Genomic DNA, 23,204 nt, shown 5'->3' with positions numbered 1-23,204 from the left:
ATGTTACGTTGTAGTGGATGTGTTACCCTTGCCTGTACCAGTTTTGTTTAAGTTTCATTATAGTAAAAGTTTGAATTGGAACTTTGGGCCTCTGCCTGTCTTCATCCGCACCATACCCGTGACAGTATTGGCTTTTACCACAAATATACCCGTGCAACTTGTGACTGGTTTTGTGACCCAGGGTCACATTTACTACCTTTTGTATTCACAAATCCGTATTCCTGGCAAGTAAATGCTTGTTATTATAAGCATTAAAAGGTGAATGGTCAAATAGTATTATTTGCAAATTTTGGAAAAGTATACATCATTGCCTTACTATTTTTGATACTGAAGTTTAACAGTATCACAGATACTAAAACATGCATTAACACTCATTCACAAGTCATTCACATTTATATTCACAAGTCGCTAGACAAGGAAGGATTGCAAAGCAAGCCAATGTCCAATTAAAAGTCATTGTGAAATTTATCGCCAGATCTTTATAAAACATGAATGTTCACCATATTGCCCAGCCCTACTAAAAAGAAAAGCATAGATGGTTATAGAAGCTATGTAATTATACAAAATAACTTCACAATAAAACAATCAGTTTATCAACAACATACTGCCATCGGACATTGAACATCATCCTTAGTGAAATAAATGGATGAGGACACAAAAATAATGATCTAAAAAGACAAACTGTGTGCGACTCACACAAAAAATAATGGACCTATAGTCTTAAAATATTTAAAATGGACTGGCAATCAGTATGGTTAAAAAGCCTGTATGTTATCTTGATTCAGCAGCCAAAAAAAGAATTAAACTGACGTGACAGTGACGTGAGAAAAGACCAAGTAAGCCAATGGAGACATACTGGCAGCATCCTGGTTAAAGCTGGTTTAATAAAGGCTACAGGGCTCCTCTAGGTACACAAGCAACAGTTGGGTATTATGTGCCGTCCTGAAGGAATCAAATACCCAATGCATAGCAGAATGATATACAAAGCCAACTACTGTGCTTTTAAAGTGACTCACACAATCATTCCCAACTGAAGACTTGAATATCCAGAAGAAACTGCAGCTAATATGAATGCTGCTACAGAAGGCAGAGTTTCATAATACCTGTACAGAGAGACGGAGGGGGACTCCTATCCGCTTGTTGCAACTAAACTAAAGGCAAGTGGGAAGATATTTATGTAACCATAACGTTGGCGCGTTTGGACTAAAATTAGCTTGAAATCTCAGGAACAATGTGCAAAGAAGCAGGAACCTTCCATCAAACCACTTTTTCAGTCATTTCTTCAGTAAAGTGCACAATAAAGGTGGAATACTATGAATAATTTGTTAAAGGCTGTTTCATGAAAGACATTCACAGGCTTCTGAAAATAGCGTATTTCTCAATTTATCATTGTTCTTATATAGCTTGTTAGACTTTTATGAGGTATGTGTTATATTTTATTTAACTAACATTTAACTTTGTTTTAGATGTGCATCTCAGAGTTCATATTAGGAAAAATAAATATAAAAAAAGACAATTTATCACGTACAATACTAAAAAGAATTGATATGCATAATATTGGTGGGGAAAAAATCACATTCATTCATTTAAATTCAAAATGTCTGAATATTGATTGCAGACTTAATATGTTAGTAAATCTGAGCATGCACAATATGTGACATGTTGAGATCACTGAGGTGTTTTTCTAAGGAGAAAAATTAAAAATGATCAGAAAAAACAACAATTGAGAACTCATTTGGCTCATTTAGTGCGTGTCAAATAACTCACTATTCACTACTAAATATAGCACTAGATCCTCTCAAAAAAATTAATGAAATTTTCTCCTTGTCATGAAATTTCTCCATGTGCGTTTCTGCAAAAAGCTTTAAGGATAGCACCGGTACACCAAGAAGCTTACTGTCTGATAGACAGGTCAGTTAAGCAGATTAACACCAGGAGTTCTCGAGGCTATGATTGTACTTGACTTTGACCTTTGGTTAAATTACAGTGTGCCGTAGTCAGATCTCAGCAAGATCTCAATGCATCAACTCAAAATGTCTCCAAGAATAGAATTGATTAGGTCTTTCAGAGTGGATTAATATGTCCTTACCAGAAAATGTAGAAACGACTCCACTGATACTAAACGACCTCTAGAGACAATACTGAAAACTCAAGTGTTTTATGCACATAGCACATGTGAGTTGTGAGGTAACAGGGAACTCCCATATGGGTTTTCCAAATCTACCAGCCATCTTGATCTATAAGAAAGTACCTAAGAGAAATAATATAATATAATCGCTGTAGTATGTTAATAATATAACTATAGACGTTTATATAGTGTAATAGTGGACCTACATTCTTATACAACATAAATAGTATACTAAACTGATTACAATTTATTAATGTATATTGATAAGCTGATAAGTCTAAGAACATATTTTAGCTAAAAACAATGTTCATTTCATATTTTAAAATATTGACTTTCAATTTTAATTTCATAATTTGTCAACCTTATAGTCTAGATTAAATTGTGCATAGAGACATCACTGACATGTCATATACTGCATAGAAATAAAACAACTGAACAGAATTGAAACAAAAATACAACAGAAATTAAAGCTTGCATTTATCATTAAAAGTATGAATACCTTAGACAGCAGAAGAAAATACATGACTTTCTAACTCAAAATAATTTTTTCCCCCTGAATTCCAGTATAAAAAAGAGAAGTTAGCATATTCTGATAAAGTGGCATCACTTGAACTTGAAATTTAAGGGTGTTACAACTGCTTCAATTTGTTGAGAGTCAGTAATTTAGGCAGCATCACTAAACTCTTAATCACGAATGAGAGTGTTATGATGCTATGCTATCATCCATGCGTCAACATCCAGAAGCCTGATCTTATTTTTGACTTGAAGAAATAATCTATTCTAAAACTAGCAATGTTTGCCTGTAAACTGATTAGCAGCACAGAGTTGCCATGCCAACGGGTTTACCTTGAAGTTGCGCATGCTGCGGGGGCTGGTTGGGGAGGAGCTGGAGGATTTGGCGGATTTGGGGGTAGTGATTTGGCTGTTAGGTACTCCATTTACTGAGGAGTGTAGCAAGAAGAGGGAGGGAGACATAGAAAAGAGAGAGAAAAAATGGTGTTACTTCTTACACTTATTTTCTGCAACACAAGCATTGCTTAAGACCAAGTCTGTTTGAAGATGATGTTACCTACATAAAGTAAACTGAGTTCAGCTGGTCATGTGATCTCAAAATGGCGGCCACAATTAATATGGACCACACTTAATCTAATTCTGTCATCATTTACTCATCTTTCAGACATTTCCAAACCTCTACTTTATTCCGTAGACAAGAAAAAGACAAATAAAAGGCTTTTATTGCAAAAAAAAAAAAAAATTTGTATAAAAAAAAAATTAAGTGAATGTTGATGTGGTGATCAAGCTTTTGAAAAATATAACAAAAAACAAGTCTATATGACTTCCCAGTCTTTTGAAATCGTATGATTCTTTCAAATTTGAATGTGTGGCTATTTAAATTATTGAACGTGATTGAGGTTTAAGAACTGGAAAAGAAAATTCTACAAATTTACTAAAATTCTTCTTTTCCTCACACAAAGCTTTAGGATTTAGTCGTGTATGTTCATTGTGTTTGTTAACTTTGACAGTTTGACAGCACATTTTCACCATTCACTTCCATTGTATGGACAAGAGAAGTGCCAACATTATGTTCCACAAAAGAAAGAATCACATAGGTTTAAGAATTATGTAAACAGTGACAGAATTCAATTATTTTGAATGAAATGTTAATTTTAAGCAGAACAAGGCATTTTTTATACTTGTATAACTGGAATCTTCATTTACTATTGGTATATAAACACACTACTATTCAAAAGAAGATAAGTAAGATTTGGTGGACAAGTCTGTCACTGTAAATTTTGATCAATTTCTCAATTAATAGATGTACAATAATGTTGCATGTTAGCAGCATTTATTCATTTTAGTTAATGTCAATTTCTATGTTTACTTGGATCTGTTAACAATACTTGCACGGTGAACTAACATGAGCAAACAATGAACAATTGTAACTGTATAATGAACCAACATTAAGAAAATGTTCATGCATTTACTAATGTTAACAAATGAGACCGTGTCAAGTGTAACCATTAACTTTAAATCTTAATGACCCCAACATTTTCCTTTCAGGAATGTGTGTGCATATCTCCTTGGCCAAGAATAAGTCTCTTAACACAGAGACAAGCGTTCACATGCACCACACATCTGACACCAAATCCGCAACGCTAAATCATAGAATGACCCAGTGATATCAAGCATCAAACACCCTTTAATAAACACCATCCACATATAGTAGCAGAAGAATTTAGCATCCCAAGTTGCGTCAGAATCCACAGGGAGCATGGATTTGTAGAAAAGCTGCTCTTGGCATTTCCCGTTGAGTGTGTGGCATGAGTAGATTTCTCTCCAGGCATGCGATAGAGCCTTTACAGTTCAGGGGCATAGGAATTTAGGGTGTGTGTACTGCATTAGCTAGTCTAAGCAGAAGGCATTTGAGGATGACTGCATTTAGTGTACACATCCAATTGGCATTTCTGATAGATTAGAGTATGCGCAAGCCAGGGTCAGGGGCAGTGGCCAGTGTGGGAGTTAGCTCTCTGTATTCTAGCTGATGGATTTGGAAGGCCACACAGGAGAGCTGTTAGTATGATTGAATGCTGCACCAAAAGGGTTAGAGGTCATGTACAGCTCATTCCACAGATGAATGTCCTTTAGGTAAACTTCACATTATACAGGGATATTCCTCTCAAGATGCTCAATAATTTCATAGGGTTGACAGATTCTCTGGTTGTCAGTTTGTTGGTTAGTCTTCGTTATGGTAAAGGCAACAACAACTAGCATAAACGTATCTGTTATTCAATGTAATGGATATGGATGTGATTAAAAGGAACATATCAGAAAATTAACACGCGGCAGCCTACTTTTTACATACTAATGCATATTCGGGTTTCAGCTTGGCAGTGGGGGCACTGTTAAGGTGAGGTCACAACCAGCTAACAAAAGTATGTTCAAAGAACGTTTAGCTAATGTTGCCATTAAGTTATAATATATATACAGTATGTATATTGGTTGTGCAAAAATTAAAGGTAGGGTAGGTAATGTTTTTCGTAAACCATTTTTATTATACTGATTGAAAGCATTCACATCCTGTTAGCAATCAATAATAGGTGGTCTAAATATAAAAAAATACATATATTCTGCTTTCTAAGTTGTTTATGTTCATTATTATTCATGTGCTTACAATACATGAGTTAATTTAACGTGGTCTCTCGTGATGCTTTGCAGACTCTGCACTGGCTGTGTGTGTGTTTTTAAGCAGGTGTTGCTTTGGAGATGCTCTGAAGGGAGGGTGGGGTCTTATGCTTTTAAAGCTAGCTTGCTATAGCTAGCCTCTCCGAAATTGCCTACCCTACCTTTATTAAAGGAACATTCCATTGTATAATTTTACAAAAATTGTGGGAACTTTACTTTTGAATGTTCTCTGAATGTTCTGAAACAAGTATTAACATTTTAAAAAACATTGAACGTCCAACTAAACCGTTCAACCAACTGTACACTTTTGAGAACATTATTAAAGATTAGATAACTCTGCAGAAATGTTTTATTAATTTTGATGGAAAAAACATTTGTTAGCCAAAGTTCTGAGATAGTTTCCAGAAATTTTGCAGACATAAAAGGCATTGTCTAAGTCAACAATGTAGCGATGCATAAAGCACAGCTCACGCATAAGTCAACTTAAAGCTGTTGCCAAATCTGCAACGGGAAATATTTTGCCATCATGCAAAATTCCAGAATGTATGGATTTCTATTGAAATTACTGAATTTTGCCCTTCAAAAATTCGCAGAACAGCGATAAACATGACCACACCTTAACTCACATGAGAAGAGGTTAGCAAATCACAACAGAAGTCATTTACCTTTAGAAGTCTTAAAGGTACGATAGAAAAGCATTCTGTTTATTTCTAAGGGTAAAAAAGAAGGTGGAAATGGTAACGTAAAACTAAATTATGGCTCTTTTTGGTGCAAGAAACCTCAACTAATATCATATAGTGCTATAAAATTGTTTTCTTTTCAGAGGTATTACCATTGAAACTTACTTGGTGATTTGACTGGAGATTGGCTATTTGTAGAGAAGTGTCCGGAAGTTCTTCTTACTACAGTGGAGAGAAAAGCAAAATGACAGGAAGTGACATGTGAATCACAGTAGTCAGAAAGATTCAGAAATGTATTTTTTGTTACTGTTATTCTTCCCAAACCTGCCTTCTGAGAGTATATGAGGTAAACCAAGTATGATGTAACCAAGTATAGATAAAAGTAACTAATTGCGCTACTTAGTTATTTTTGTTATAAAAAGTAATTTGGGTTACTTTTTCTCACCTGGGCTGGGCTTGCTTTTTTTTTATACTAATAAAAAAAGTTATATTTTTGATAAATGTAAAGGCCCTTTCACACCAAAAGTGAGGCTTAAGGAAATACAAATTCAGTAGATAGAGCAGTTAAAAGAAACCTTTCAAACAAATGCAGGAGAAGTTCACTCTTATTTAAGGTAATAAAAACAAAAAAATTAAACGCAAATGAAATGTTTAACTAAAGTGATTTTTCCTTTTGCTTGTATGGTTGAATTGGATAATCAAAGGTCAGCAGTGAAGACATTGGTTAATCAAATTAGATTAAATACATAATGTATATTTGTATTTAACATTTAATATTAATACTGTATTTTAAGTTTGCATTTCACTGTTTTTATTCATATTGAGGAATACTGAATCTGTTTTTGAGTAAATGCATGCTCACATCTACAATAACTATCATGTTGACAGCGCACACAACGCCTCTTCCCAATTTCTCTCAGCATGGGGACAGGAAAGGTGTCAGTCAATAAATGGGAAAACAAAGGAACGTGCATTATTTATCTGGAAAATCTCTGATATTTTGTTATAAAGGTAAAAGTGATGTGTTGCTTTAAAAAGTGAACCTACGTTACTTGTAACGCGTTAGCCCCAACACTGAGTGTGGCTATAGTGGCGGTGCAGTGTATCCTCACCTGATCCAGGGGATTTGCTGCGGCGGGTCGGTCCTGGACTTTTAATACCAGAGTATCTCACAGGAGGAGCAGAACGAGAACCATAAGAGGATTTGAGCACCTGACATTCTGGACACAGAGACACCATAAATTAGCAGGGAATGTATATACTTGATGTATTGTAAATAATGTCTCATGAGGTCTCAGAACATTTGCAAAGACAGACAAAGAATTAGAAGCAGTTAATGTCTTTTCCCATTTCAAACAATTAACATATTTGCCTGTTTAACTAATTGTACACTACCATTCAAAGGTTTGGGGATTGCTTAAAAGTTTTGAAAGTCTCTTATGCTCAGCAAGACTGCATTTATTTGATTTAAAATACAGTAATACAGTGAAATGTTACAATTTGAAATAATAACAGTCTACTATTGTAATATATTTATAAATGTAATTTATTCATATGACGCAATTATACATTTTCAGCAGCCATTACTCCAGTCTTCAGTGTCACATGGTCCTTAAGGAATCCTTCTAATATGCTGATTTGGTGTTCAAGGAACATTTCTGATTATCAAAATTGAAAACTGTTGTCTTGCTTAATATTTTTATGGAATTTTTTTTTTTCAGGATTCTTTGATAAATAGAAATGTCAAAATTACAAAATATGTCCTTGCTAAAATAACTAAAATAAAATGTTATCATATTGACCCCCGACTTCTGAATGGTTATGTATAAATTTGGTGATTTACAGCATGTGCAGTACAACAGTCACACATGAACATACATGTGTACACACCAAAATGTACACAAAATGCTTGTATCAGGCCTGTTATGAATGTTTGTTAGTAAATAAGTGGTATCTGCAGATATATTCGCATGTGCCAAGACTGTGAAGCCTTCCGCAGAGGCATAATCAAATTGTCTACCCAGTGCCTATGAGAGCAGCCCATCTTTCTAATGAGAGCAGTGGATGCAGAACTTTACTAAGGAATGACTCATACTTAACAGCAGCTATAGTGGGCCCGATCTGTCCTGTCGATTACACGGCACTTGCTAATGACGCAGAGCAGTGATAAATTAGCGGATGAGCACTAGATCATGGAGTGATGAAGTTAAAACAAGCCGGATGACATTATTAAAATGCCATTACTGCCAAGCTAATCTGTTTCATGGGGCTTAATGTAAAGCAGAATCTGAGAGAGAACGTGTAATGAGTTCTTTAGTTACAGAAGATTTAGATTTGGGGTGGGCTTGCGTTTTAAGGACACCGCTTCTGCTGCGGAAAGAAGAGGTTGAGCAGTAAATACAGACAGACGCAAACTTACCGTTTCTTTATATTTTTGGAAAAGTCCTACTTAGTCTAAGTGGGGCAGTGGAGAAGAACTAGGACAAAATGCCAAGAAGCTGAACTAAATTCACACAGCTGTGTGTGTGTGTGTGTGTGTGTGTGTGTGTGTGTGTGTGTGTGTGTGTGTGTGTGTGTGTGTGTGTGTGTGTGTGTGTGTGTGTGTGTGTGTGTGTGTGTGTGTGTTAAATGTTACAGGAAATGGAGGCTTTTCAGCAAAACAGGCCGAAAATGATAGGCAAAGTCATGATTTTATTTAGAACTTCATGGCCACAAAACATCTTCACTTCCCCACCTGCACTTTCATGTTCACTAGTAGACAAACACAAACTACACACTGAACAATGGTGAGGAACTTCTCATAACAAGGTCACTTCCTCTGACAATGGTAATTCTTTGGTCCCATGTGTTCCTTCTGGAAAATGGATTCATTTTTGCAACCCAGTGAATGAATGTGAATGAATGATTCCATTATGGAAATTATACTATTGCTATCACTTTTTTTCTGTAGGAGACAAATTGTATGGTGTTTTTGTGCTGATAGCAAGTTATTAATATGAACAAATAAAACATTTGTATGCTGATACCAATTAGTTGTTTTGTCCTTGTTTATTTATGTTTATTTGTTTTAAAGCACTGATGGGAAAAAGAGTAATTGTAATCCCTATAAAAATAAGGTCTCGAAACAAATATTAAAGATTAGCTTAGATATGGAAAATAAAGCATACAACCATCTCGTGGACACCAAGATTGCATTTATTTGGTAAAAAATATAGTAAAATTAAAATGTAATTTATTCCTGTGACAATTTCAAATTCAAAGCTGAAATGTCAGCATCATTACTGCAGTCTTCAATTGAAAACAGATGTGCAGTGCATATTTTTGTTGAAACCGTGATAAAAAAAATCAGGATTTTTTTTATGAATTTTGACGATTTTTTTCTAAGAACAGTATTTATTTGAAATGGAATCTTTTGCAACAATGTACATGTATTTACTGTGACTTGGTCAATTTAATACATCCTTTCTGAATAAAAGTATTAATTTCTTTCAAAATTGCAATTGTATATTAATGTACAATCTCATTTCCGGAAAATTTTGAGAATTTTGTAATCATTTCCACTGTCTTTTGGACCATCTGAGATGAGCTCGGGCCCAGAGGACTCAACAGCATCTGTGCATTAAACAGATTTATAGCGTTCTTCTTGCGTAACAGAGATTCAAGTGGCATTTCCAGATACAGCGGCAGACTGTGTTAAGTTAACGTTTTTCATAAGTATTCCTGAGCCCATGTGGCTATTTTTAACACAGCAGCATACAAAGTTCATCAAGCCATGACCCAGCTTTGCTTGAAAAAAACGGAGCATTTGGTGGATCTCCCGTTTATACCCAAACACGACACCCTCACCTTCTAATTCACATGCTAATTGTGGACCGTTTCAAAACAGTTTAACTGGATATTCTGTAATCAGTTTATTTAGCCTCTGTCATAACTTTTCGGAGTGTGTTGCAGCCATCAAAATCAAAATACGTTTGTATTTACAAAATACAAATAATTTGGCCAGCAAAAACATTGGAATTTTTTTATTTGTACTTTAGTCAGTTAAATAAAGGTTCAAGAGAATGAACAAATTCAGGATACTTGATTTTATTGCATTTTACAAAATGTTCCAACTTATCTGGATCAATGTGTGGTGTGTGTGTGTGTGTGTGTGTGTGTGTGTGTGTGTGTGTGTGTGTGTGTGTGTGTGTGTGTGTGTGTGTGTGTGTGTGTGTGTGCGTGCGTGTGTGTGTGTGTGTGTGTGTGTGTGTGTGTGTGTGAGTGCGTGCGTGGTCTTCCTAGACGTGTAGTGAAGGGATACAATTTTTTTATTAGAGTTTAGTATGAGAAACATTTGGTTGAAATGAAGTTAGTGTTTAGCTGAGCCTACCGGTTATAAAGGCTGTGGAAGCCTTACCACTGTGATCCAACACAAAATCATCCTGTGCGTAACGGTGTTTCTCAGGGCCGCACGCGATGAATACGTCATCGTCCCCGAAAAAATCCTGCAAACATGTAATCTGAACAGAGAGAGGAAGGGGTGGGGGAAGAGAAAAAGAGAGAAACACTGTTTGAGAAATGAATGGAAGAAATCATGTGACTGCAAGCTATCTGATTAACTGATAAAGCATGTAGTAGTTCACAATGTTGCGCTGCAGTCTATTCAGACCAGGAGTTTGAAATACCAGTATCTAGACTCAGACTGAATGTGCGGATTGTTTGCACTTTTTTTTTTTTTTTTCACAAAAGGACATAAATGTGATACAATCTGTTAATCAGAACTGAAGGCAGTACACTCTTATTGGTAGCTGAAAGCATGATTGTAGAATTTTATCAATGACACACATTCCTCTTCTGTATGGAGTTGGCGCTGTATCTGTGGGTGCAGATTCCGTGTCGGCCTGCCAATAGCTCCACACTTGAATTTGTCAAGTGTGTATTACTTTGTATTACTCTAAACAGAGCAAGAAATAGAAACCATAATTTTTCGTTCAGTATTGTTCTACGTGGAGGTTAATCCCTGGGAATTCAAACCATGTCTGTAATAAAAACTTATTTTAATGACTATTCAAAGACTTTTATTCAAAGAATAAAAAATATAGTGCATATATTTATCAAAATGCACCTCTCTACAGTTATTTTTTTGGACTAAAGAGCTATGGACATTGAATAGCTTTCCTGAGGTAAATGTAATGACATTCTTTCCAAGCTGTTTTACAGACTTCTTACCGTGGTTGAAACACTGATTGAACGATTATGAGACATAATGCATTTTAGTTGTACCATTTCTTTCAACTAACTTTCTGATATTCATTCATATTTATTTTGTAAATAAGAAAGCTTTTAGATAAATTCACCAAATCTGAATTCAGGCTGAGTAATATACAATGCATCACTAGGAATACAAAAAAAGAAAACTATTTGAGAGCACACCCACATACACACACAGCCGCAGTGGGCAAAGAATGACGTCCGGATTTCAGCCCACTCCTCCACACATGGAGGTGGGCAGCAAGAAGCAGATGGTCCCAATGTGGAGCTCCATCAAACACACACACATCTACATGGAATTGAGTGAAAGATCACAAACAGATGGAGAGGAACACAGCCCCCTCTTTACCATCATGACTCTGACACTGTATAGATAAAGACAAAAAAGGCCGAGAAAGAATTGATCTAAGATCACTTTTAGACTATTGACATGATGCTAATAATAAATAAACTATTCAACAGCCTCTAATGGCAAAATAGTTTAATCTTTAAATATCCTAACACGAATAAATGGGCCGTTTTGAGCTCAGAGGCTTAGAATTTCTTTCTGTCTGAATCAAAGTCCTGAACTGTAAGGAAGGTCGGTCTGCGGGACAAATCTTGAAAAGTATTTCCATCAATCAGCAGATTAGAGGAACATATGGACCCAGTTGCTGGCCTGAGTACAGTGGCAGACTAAAGACACAATGGGAGATTATTAAACATGCCTGAAATGTTTTAGCTGAGGAATTGGATCTGTGAATTAAAGTACAGTCTGGAATGGACTGGAGTCAAAAGTGTTTCTGTAAACTGATTGTTGGACATTTTTGTCAAATTCAAAAAGCACAAAAAATAGCTCAGGGGCCGTATTCACAAAGAATTTTAAGGCTAAAAGTAGCTCCTAACAGGCGAATTTAGGAGCAACTCCTAAAAATAATGGGCGTGTCACTCCTAACTTTAGGACTCCTCATTTTTTTCACTAAGAGTAATTCACGAAGCATTTTAGCCCTAAAAGTAGCACCTAAGTCTGGGACAGCTTAAAAGAAGTCGAGAGGACTCCTAACTCACTGAGACCTATTCACAAAGGATCTTAAAATCGCCGCGCGACTGCGACACAGTGTGTTGGAGACACTCAATGACACGGAGTTATTACAAAGATACCGCCTTAACCGTGAGGGAATACTGATTGTTGTGGATCTTGTGAGGGATGCAATAACAGCGCCAACTAATCGCAACAACCCAATCAGTGCCGAATTGAAATGTTTGATAACACTTCACTACCTGGCAACGGGGAAAATGCAATTGTGTAATGCCGACGATCTAGTGATATCCGATCATCGGTAATGCAGATCCATCCACCAAACCATCAATGCACTCTGTAGACCCAATATTATTCGACAGTTCATAAGTTTTCCTTTGGACATTCGCCAACTCCAAAGAAACAGAGCCAGCTTTATGGATATTGCCGGTGTGCCCGGGGTGGTCGCTGCTATATAGACGGGACACATATTAAAATAATTGCACCACGTCAGGATGAGGACGTGTTTGTGAATAGAAAGAAAACCCATACCCAGATTGTGTTCGATGCAAACTTCACAATTCTCGATGTTGCATCCCAGTGCCGAATTTCTCTTTTATTTAGTTTTTTTTTCCAGCACCAACTGGGCCAGCAGCAGTAACTGATCCTGTGTAGGGCTTTCTTTTCCGTTTTGGCGAGTTCATAATTCAACTATTACATTACTTAAATAGGAGCAATATTTCCTTGCTTTAAGTAGTCTATTTAGGCTAATAGGATGTCAATTAACCAAGCAAGTGTTAATGCAAGTGTCGTTTTTCATTATTAGGCAAGTGGCTGTTTTCATTACGGTATTAGGCTATACTTGATTTAATTTAATTTAATTCACAACTTTTCTCTCTCTCTCTGCCTTTATAGAATTACACTTCACTGGGGCCTGCACAAACATGTCATTATATATGCATTTCGATGACATTATTATTATTATTTTGTGTAGGACACAGACATATTTAGATGTCGTAATTCCATGATTTGGTGCGTCTGTGTTATGGTTCGCATGATGGCCCTGTCATCTAACAACCAATCACCGTGATCATTGCGAGGAAGCTCGTGCATGATAATTGACGTCATCCATAGCAATGAAGACTCACTCTTAGTTTAGGAGTTGTCATTTTTCCTTACTAAGAGTAGGTCTGAAAGGCGTTGTGAAATCTTTTAGTGCGATTTAGGAGTACTCCTAGTGGTAAGATAAAATTCTTTGTGAATACGGCCCCTGGAGTACAACTTTTTTTATAACTAATGTATTTTTTTTTTTATTGAGCTTTACAATATTTAATTGGGTATACAAATTTGTTTAATGTAGGGATGGCTGACGCGAAACTGACGTTCTGAAGCTTTTCGAGATCCCGAAGCGCAGATGTTTCGAAGCACTGATCCGAAGCGTGACTCAAAACACCCATGTCACGTGACTACGGCTAAATGAAGCTTCGTTTTTCGACAGGTGGCATGGTCCGCCGAATCAGCGTTTGATTGACAGGGTCGGGAACAGACCACACATCGCACATCTGTATAAAAGTGAAGTCAACGCATCTTGACCTCGTGGGTTTTTGTGAGAGGAGTTTGATTTTGAGATAGCGGATTTTTGGTGATATAGTGACATTTATAGTGCTATTTATTTAGTTATATTTAGGCTTACATTTAAATTGACACATTGACTGATAGGCTAGAGATAGACAGAGTATACATATATAGTGACACATTAATACGTCAGCTTGAGAAGTTTTCAGTATTCTAATCAGTTGTTAATGTGTTCTGTGGGTTTGCTAGGACATTGCTCATGGTTGCCAGGCTGTTTCGATAGTTGTTAGATCTAAAAAGTGACTATTATAATGAACATTACAAATTACAAAAGTCTTTTAAGGATCATTTTATTTTAAGTTTCTTGCAAGGTGTTCATTAAGACTTGTATTATTAAGCTCCTCTAAGTCTTGTCCGTCTACAAAGCCCAGTAAAGTACAGGCCTGTGCCTAGAGAGACCCGACAGGGTGCTGAGAATAATAACAGTTCAGCTTTATTTGGCTGACAGTAATGAAGGGTATAAGAGCAGAACTGCTCTACACTGTGTCAAGACGGAAAGAAAGAAAGCATATAAATGGGATGAGGGGATGAAGTCTATGCTCAAAACAAAGTCACACACTATGGTATACTGCCAGTTCACTGCATGGGGTGTTTGGGTGCTTATTTGATCCAAAGCAGAATACAGGAATGTTAACCAAAGAGGAAAACACAAGCAAGATCAGAGCATTAGCCAAACAGACTTGATTTAGGGAGAAAAAGAACATCTACTATACAGTAGCTCCAGCACATGTCTGACTACTGCTTATGTACTGTTAGCTTTGCTGTTTCTTTCAAGCAAAATCGATTACTCGGAGGCTTTGGATGAGCTGGAACCTTCTAGGCTTGGAGGAGTTTGTCAACCATTAGCTACTGAAGCACAGGAGAGGCTTTACCTCACATCAGCCATTAATAATTGATGCCATTAAAGGCAGCGTTGACAAATGAGCCTTTCACAGAGAAAATGAAGTTACGATTGTGTGTTCAGCAACCGATACGTTTAAAGTCATACTTAATGGGGCAGTTCTGCTGTCAAATAGATCAGTGAGTTGGAAATGAAATAATGTAAAAGGTACAAAAATCAATGAGTGAGTGCCAATGACTGGCTCAAGAACAAATCAATAAAATTCTGTGAGTTTAATAACGATTTAATATTGTACACATACTGTAGTAGGAAAATGCACTATATAGACCATATTACGGTTTGTTTTCATGTACTATGCAATTGTTAAACATACACAATTGTTAAACAAAAATTTGGGCTCCTTAATAATAATAAAAAAGAATTTAATACTTTTATTCAGGATTCAGCAAGGATTAAAGGTATTACATTAATGATCCCCTCCTTGAACTGCCACCTTAACGTGGTGGAGGGGTTTGAGTACCCGAATGACCCTAGGAGCTATGTTGTCCGGGGCTATATGCCCCTGGTAGGGTCTCCCAAGGCAAACAGGTCCTAGGCGATGGGTCAGACTAAGAGTGGTTCAAAAAAGACCCTTTATGAAGAAAAATCAATCAAGGACCGTGACGTCGCCCGGTATGGCGCAGCCGGGGCCCCACCCTGGAGCCAGGTCCGGGGTTGGGGCTCGTATGCGAGCGCCTGGTGGCCGGGCCTCCCCCCACGGGGTCCGGCCGGGCTCAGCCCGAAGGAGCGACGTGGGGCCGCCTTCCCGTGGGCTCACCACCTGCAGGAGGGGCCATAAGGGGCCGGTGCTGAGAGGATCGGGCGGCAGTCGAAGGCGGGGGCCTCGACAACCCGATCCCTGGACACGGAAACTAGCTCTAGGGACGTGGAACGTCACCTCGTTGGCGGGGAAGGAGCCTGAGATTGTGCGTGAGGTTGAGAGGTTCCAACTAGAGATAGTTGGTATCACCTCTACGCACGGCTTAGGCTCTGGAACCACACTCCTTGAGAGAGGATGGACTCTTCACCACTCTGGAGTTGCCCATGGTGAGAGGCGGCGAGCTGGTGTGGGTTTGCTTATAGCCCCCCAGCTGAGCCCCCATGTGTTGGAGTTTACCCCGGTGAACGAGAGGGTCGTTTCCCTGCGCCTACGGGTCGGGGATAGGTCTCTCACTGTCGTGTGTGCCTACGGGCCAAACGGCAGTGCAGAGTACCCGGCCTTCTTGGAGTCTCTGGGAGGGGTGCTGGAAAGTGCTCCGACTGGGGACTCCGTCGTTCTACTGGGGGACTTCAATGCCCACGTGGGCAACGACAGTGACACCTGGAGGGGCGTGATTGGGAGGAACGGCCCCCCTGATCTGAACCCGAGCGGTGTTCAGTTATTGGACTTCTGTGCTAGTTACAGTTTGTCCATAACGAACACCATGTTCAAGCATAAGGGTGTCCATCAGTACACGTGGCACCAGGACACCCTAGGCCGTAGGTCGATGATCGACTTTGTGGTCGTTTCATCTGACCTGCGGCCGTATGTCTTGGACACTCGGGTAAAGAGAGGGGCGGAGCTGTCAACTGATCACCACCTGGTGGTGAGTTGGATCCGATGGCGGAGGAGGAAGCTGGACAGACTCGGCAGACCCAAGCGTACTGTAAGGGTCTGCTGGGAACGTTTGGCCGAGTCTCCTGTCAGAGAGATCTTCAACTCCCACCTCCGGCAGAGCTTCGACCGGATCCCGAGGGAGGCTGGAGATATTGAGTCCGAGTGGACCATGTTCTCCACCTCCATTGTTGAAGCGGCCGCTCGGAGCTGTGGTCGTAAGGTCTCCGGTGCCTGTCGAGGCGGCAATCCCCGAACCCGGTGGTGGACAACGGAAGGGATGCCGTCAAGCTGAAGAAGGAGTCCTATCGGGCCTGGTTGGCTTGTGGGACTCCTGAGGCAGCTGACGGGTACCGGCAGGCCAAGCGAACTGCAGCCCGGGTGGTTGTGGAGGCAAAAACTCGGGCCTGGGAGGAGTTCGGTGAGGCCATGGAAAAGGACTATCGGCTGGCCTCGAAGAGATTCTGGCAAACCGTCCGGCGACTCAGGAGAGGGAAGCAGTGCCCTACCACCGCTGTCTACAGTGGAGGTGGGCAGCTGTTGACCTCAACTGGGGATGTCGTCGGACGGTGGAAGGAATACTTCGAGGATCTCCTCAATCCCACCGTCACGTCTTCCATTGAGGAAGCAGAGGCTGAGGGCTTAGAGGTGGACTCGTCCATCACCCAAGCTGAAGTCACCGAGGTAGTCAAAAAACTCCTCGGTGGCAAGGCACCGGGGGTGGATGAGATCCGCCCTGAGTACCTCAAGTCTCTGGATGTTGCGGGGCTGTCTTGGCTGACACGCCTCTGCAGCATCGCGTGGCAGTCGGGAACAGTGCCTCTGGGATGGCAGACTGGGGTGGTGGTCCCTCTTTTTAAGAAAGGGGACCGGAGGGTGTGTTCCAACTACAGGGGGATCACACTTCTCAGCCTCCCTGGGAAAGTCTATGCCAGGGTACTGGAGAGGAGAATACGGCCGATAGTAGAACCTCGGATTCAGGAGGAACAGTGCGGTTTTCGTCCGGGCCGTGGAACACTGGACCAGCTCTATACCCTCTACAGGGTGCTGGAGGGTTCATGGGAGTTTGCCCAACCAATCCACATGTGCTTTGTGGATTTGGAGAAGGCATTCGACTGTGTCCCTCGTGGCGGCCTGTGGAGGGTGCTCCGGGAGTATGGGGTCCGGGGTCCTTTGCTAAGGGCTGTCCGGTCCCTATACGACCGAAGCAGGAGCTTTGTTCGCATTGCCGGCAGTAAGTCAGACTTCTTCCCGGTGCATGTTGGACTCCGGCAGGGCTGCCCTTTGTCGCCGGTTCTGTTCATAATTTTTATGGACAGAATTTCTAGGCGCAGCCAGGGGCCGGAGGGTGTCTGCTTTGGGAACAACACGATTTCGTCTCTGCTCTTTGCAGATGATGTTGTCGTGTTGGCCCCTTCAGACCAGGAACTTCAGCATGCACTGGGAGGGTTTGCAGCCGAGTGTGAAGCGGCTGGGATGAGAATCAGCACCTCCAAATCCGAGGCCATGGTCCTCAGTCGGAAAAAGGTGGCTTGCCTACTTCAGGTTGGTGGAGAGTTCCTGCCTCAAGTGGAGGAGTTCAAGTATCTTGGGGTTTTGTTCACGAGTGAGGGAAGGATGGAACGGGAGATTGACAGACGGATCGGTGCAGCTTCTGCAGTAATGCGGTCGATGTACCGGTCTGTCGTGGTGAAGAAAGAGCTGAGCCGCAAGGCGAAGCTCTCGATTTACCGGTCAATCTACGTTCCTACTCTCACCTATGGTCATGAGCTTTGGGTCATGACCGAAAGGACAAGATCCCGGATACAGGCGGCCGAAATGAGCTTTCTCTGCAGGATGGCTGGGCGATCCCTTAGAGATAGGGTGAGAAGCTCGGTCACTCGGGAGGAGCTCAGAGTAGAGCCGCTGCTCCTCCACATCGAGAGGGGTCAGCTGAGGTGGCTCGGGCATCTGTTCCGGATGCCTCCTGGACGCCTTCCCGGGAAGGTGTTCCGGGCGCGTCCCACCGGGAGGAGACCCCGGGGAAGACCTAGAACACGCTGGAGAGACTATGTCTCCCGGCTGGCCTGGGAACGCCTCGGTGTCCCCCCGGAAGAGCTGGAGGAAGTGTCTAGGGAGAGGGAAGTCTGGGCATCTCTGCTTAGACTGCTGCCCCCGCGACCCGGCCCCGGATAAGCGGAAGAAGATGGATGGATGGACATTAATGATGTGACAATAAATACATTTACACTATTACAAAAATATTATATTTCATCAAAGAATCTTGAAAGATTTGTATCAAGGTCTTCAGAATGGTGACGCTGACAATGATTGTTGAAAATTCAACTTTGCCAGACAAAAATTTGTCATAATTGTCATAATATTACTCTTTTTTTATTATTATTGCAGCCTGCTGAGTATAAGAGACTTCCAAAAACATTTTTTAAAAAAAACTTACTGTCCTCAAACTTTTGAACTCTCTTGGCCAATCAGATAAGAGGATCAAAACGTTGGTATAATAAATCATATTTTTGACTTAATTAAAAACATTTACAGTGGAGCTAAAGCAGCTCTCACAGCTTCAACTGCTCACAAAAGAAAAATAAAGGCAGTCTCAGAAGTCAGTCGTCAAAAGTCTAACTGATGAGGACGAGGCGGAGAATGGGACATCACCTTTCATTTATCACTGCGATGAGATGAGCTGTCAAACCACAGTAACATCAGCACCGTGCCCCCGCGCTAAATCTTCTGTGTGGGATAGAGTCAATCAAAGGGTTTATATCTATGTCACTACAATGTTTGAATTTAAATTTGAAAAATGTATTTATACATGTATTTATGAAATAGTATTTGAATTGTGTCCTTGAATAAAATTAGCAGAAATAGTGATGCCAAATTCATGTTTGAGTAGAGTTAAACATTTTCGGCATTCATTATAAAACAATATAATATGAATAAATAATAAATAATATTCTGTATCTGAGACACTGGAATCCCAACAACATAGTTTTGACGTTCAACTAGTCCAGGAGTCTTAAAAACAGCATTTTATTTGGTGTCTTGCATTATTTATTTTCCAAAAACTTAATATGAGTGACAGAAATTGGTCGATTAAAATTTCTCAATGTTAGCCCTTAATTGTAGCCATTCAACATTACAGTACAATTGAAAGCTATCAATTTTAAAATTTAACAGGCTTTAAAATATATGACTACTTTTAATTTACCGTAAGTGAAATTATAACATAAACCCACTGTAAATGTCATATTTAGCAGTGCATTTAGGTCTAATATATCAGGGCTTCAACGCTGTTTTTTTTCTTCTACTAGCCCAGTCGGGCCGGTTCAGATGTTTACCTGCCCCGCTAAAATGGACACAAAATGTTGTTGTCATTGTTTTTGAACCATGTAACCTTGTAAACAGTGATTTAAGATTTTCAGGTAGGTCTAAAAGGTAAATATACAGATGAATATTTCTGAATAACTGAAACTGAATAATCAAACACTGCAGTCTTCACTGCAATCGACTCTAAATTGAATATAGAGTAATCCTTATTAAAGCTACAAAAGTAATATTCAGTCAAGAGCAAAGAGTCAGTGAGGGATCATGTGCGTACATTTCGGGTGTTTGTTCACAGAGAGCCAATTCACAGACGGCGTGCCAGTACAGATTTGAGTTATTTTTTTCTCTCTTTATTTTGTATCTTATCGCGCTTGAATGGTTTAATAGCACTTGAATGAATGATAGCGAGATCATATACTGTAGAGCAGCCAAAGGATAAAAAAACGCATCCTGCGTTAATTGCGCTAAATATTTTGAATGTGTTTAACTGATAAAAAATATTCACAAAATTAACTAATTTTGACAGCCCTATAGAAAACAAAAATGACAAATGACAACAAACAGGAAACTGATACCGGTGAACAATGGGGCACGTGGAAATCCTTTTCTGTACCCGTCAGACTCACTCGATAAAGACTCCAGACTGGGCAGATAAAAACAATAAAGGGCATTGAGATCACACAGTGACCCCGGCTGGCTCCACTGACACGTTTCTGGTCATGTGCCAAGCTCAATGTCTCCTAAAGATGCATGCTGGGGCTGGAGGGCCTGTCAGACTAACCATAGACACCAGTCTGCTACTTACATGAAACATCCACAGACTGTTAGTTAAATTAATGCAGCATATGCAGATGGTGATGGTTATATTAATTAGAAGACAAACAATGATTGTTATTCAGATTATGATACTTTAAGTTTGACCTCAATTAGTCTTTTAATCATGATCTGCCCTTAAAACAAGTGAAGCATAGGTCTGGAAGGATGGAACAACCCAGAGTCATCTCCCATTTTATATTGCAAGAAAGCAACTAAAGTAACAACACGTGTTTTGTGTAATAATTCATTTAATTTCAAATAAAACCCGTTCAGTTTCAGGGAGATAAAATCATATCCGATTGCATTATCCGACTGCAAGGTAAAACTAATATGGGTGATTGACAGGTCAAAGAGATTATGGTATACATTGAAATAACTCCTAGCAGACAGATTGTGAAGTATTGAAAACAAAGTGTCCTATTTATTGCTGTGAGCTGATGATCTAATGTGATTTAAAAGACCTGAAGAGATGTGATGTGAAGTCTGTTGTCTCTGCTATCAGACTGTATCTGAAATCATTAGCTTGTTCAAATTATACTGATGTCATACAAACACGGGGCGCTTTAAGGCTTTTAGTATGCTGTAATGTACTCCAGGGCTATATGTCAATCACTAACCCCCACTGTCCCGAACCCGACATATACCCACCGCACCTCCTCAGACACTAGAACACTCTTATTTGCACTTTTCCTCCATCTATGTGTATCTCTCTGTCAGTGCTGAACAAGGCTATGATGCTTAAAAACTATCGGGAATATATAATATAGCCTAATGTAAATGTAATAAACAATAATAATAAAAAACTGCTTAATATTTAAAAATAAATTATCTGCCAAAGCAAAACTGCAGAAATATGCATAAACATTCAATTATTTTTTTTCCTGAAAATGCTATATTTGTTTTTTTTGTTGTTGTTTTTTAACCACAAGAATCCAACAGAAATGTAAATCATGGTACATATTTTAAACTAGACTATTAAAAGATTATTTCTTTTTCACTTTAATGCACATTGTTATTTGTCACTGACCTGCATTCTAATCAGAAGTCTGTCTATGAGTTTTACTTAAATGTGATGTTATTTTATTTGTCAGTTTGTTTTGTTGTAGGTCACTTAAAGTCACTGCAGACTTCATATTACAGCCTGGTCGTCCTTGTGCTAATTTGTTAAGCATTCATTTCATTGTAGACCCTTGCATATATCTAAGGAGCACTTATTTTTCCACTTTCGTTTCCGGTCTGCAGCTTTCCAATCAGATCCCTTTCCAACTATGCACTGAGATTATTGGCTAGGGTAAAAAAAAAAAACATGTGTTTTGGGACATAACAACGTTAATATTTCTGTTTTCTTAGCAGATTTGAAAAAGCTTAAGGTCTTAAGATCGATGTAGAGTGTTTTCAACTAATGTACAAATGACTTTTAAAACCAACGGAGCTCGAATCATGAGTTTTTGAAGTGCTATTTATATGGTAAATGAGGAAGCGGCAGGAAAGGATGCAGGCGGTAGGGTGCAAATGGGTTAGCAATGATGACTTAAGTGTACGACCCCTCTTCCCAGCCTCTTGACTACTCACACGGTACCTCCCCTCTGCCATGTCCCTGGAGACCGACTTGTCCTCATTCAGATTTATAAAACCATCATGGATAGTTTATTAATGTCATTGGTTTCCATTATCAGCTAATCACACAGCACATAGCTGGGAACAAGGGACGTAATGCATTTAACATCTAGGCTAATACATAAAAAATTGGTAAATTTTATTTACATATTACTAATTTGGCAAAGGAAATGTAAACTCCTGTCAAAGAAAGTGCGTATTCTTTCTCTCCGTCAGCTTCTGGGAAGTAAACCAAGCAAAGAAACTAAAAAAACTAAAGAGAACAGAGCGATTGGCATTCATGGAGTTAGCCGTTAAGAAGCGTATCTGACTGAGGGTCTTGTGTTGGCTAGTACAGATCTGCTAGCCCCCCTAAACACGGCCAACACCTGCCAGCTGCACTTTAAATCCCCCAGCCTTTAGGTTCAATTACAGCAGAGCTGGATGGAGTCTCAGTGGGGTGTCCACGCTTCAGCATCCCCACCCCCACCTGCTGAGAATTAGCTTGGAATGCTCAGAAGCAGATGGCATCCAGTGGCTATCGTGTTAACATGCATGTTACTCCTAAATATTCATAATTTACTGTTTGATGAAGGGCTTTCTTTGATTTCAAGGCAATGGCTAAATAGATGGGACCCTGTTTAAAGTGGTATAGCTTATTTAAGTATGTGGTACTGTCTTATATGAATTGCAAATATTAAGCTTATTATATTTGTATATAGCAAAATAGATGATGATGATGATGGATATAAATACACTACCATTTAAAAGGTTGGAGTCACTAAGATTTTTTTTCAATACTCAAAACTTTAATACAGCAAGGACACATTAAAATGATTAAAAGCGACAGTAAATACATTTATAATGATACACACAACTTCTATTTATAATGTTCTTTTGAACTTTCTATTCATCAAAAAATCCTGAAAAAATGTCAGTTTAAAACAAAATCTTAAGCAGCACAACTGATATACAACACTATTTAAAAAGTGTTGTATATCTGATAATAAGAAATGTTTCTCAAGCACCAGTATATTAAGAGTGATTTGTGAAGGATCATGATGTGACACTGAATACTGGAGTATTGGCTGCTGACAATTCAGCTTTGCCATCACTGGAATAAA

At 39.3% G+C, this 23,204-nt stretch overlaps 1 protein-coding gene across 3 annotated transcripts in view; it reads right to left on the bottom strand.

Moving 5' to 3' along the window:
* dclk2a (doublecortin-like kinase 2a) overlaps window positions 1-23,204 on the bottom strand; it is a 52,673-nt gene that overhangs the window by 18,005 nt on the left and 11,464 nt on the right. For 2 of the 3 annotated variants that reach the window (XR_013797955.1, XM_079615201.1), the window contains exons 3-7: window positions 10,361-10,490; window positions 7,104-7,211; window positions 6,157-6,213; window positions 5,977-6,021; window positions 2,975-3,069 (exon numbers count right to left, since the gene is read on the bottom strand). Coding sequence is in view for 2 of the 3 variants with exons in the window: in XM_079615201.1 (XP_079471327.1) it covers window positions 2,975-3,069; window positions 5,977-6,021; window positions 6,157-6,213; window positions 7,104-7,211; window positions 10,361-10,490 (435 nt within the window). In the remaining variant the exon portion in view is untranslated. The remainder of the gene's footprint in view (window positions 1-2,974; window positions 3,070-5,976; window positions 6,022-6,156; window positions 6,214-7,103; window positions 7,212-10,360; window positions 10,491-23,204) is intronic. The other variant, XM_079615202.1, reaches the window with a different exon arrangement.

The sequence above is a fragment of the Phoxinus phoxinus genome (assembly GCF_949152265.1).
Source record: "Phoxinus phoxinus genome assembly, chromosome: 6".
NCBI classification, from domain to species: Eukaryota; Metazoa; Chordata; class Actinopteri; order Cypriniformes; family Leuciscidae; genus Phoxinus; species Phoxinus phoxinus.
Note: the sequence above shows the minus strand (reverse complement) of the source record. Positions and strands in the feature narration are given on the sequence as shown.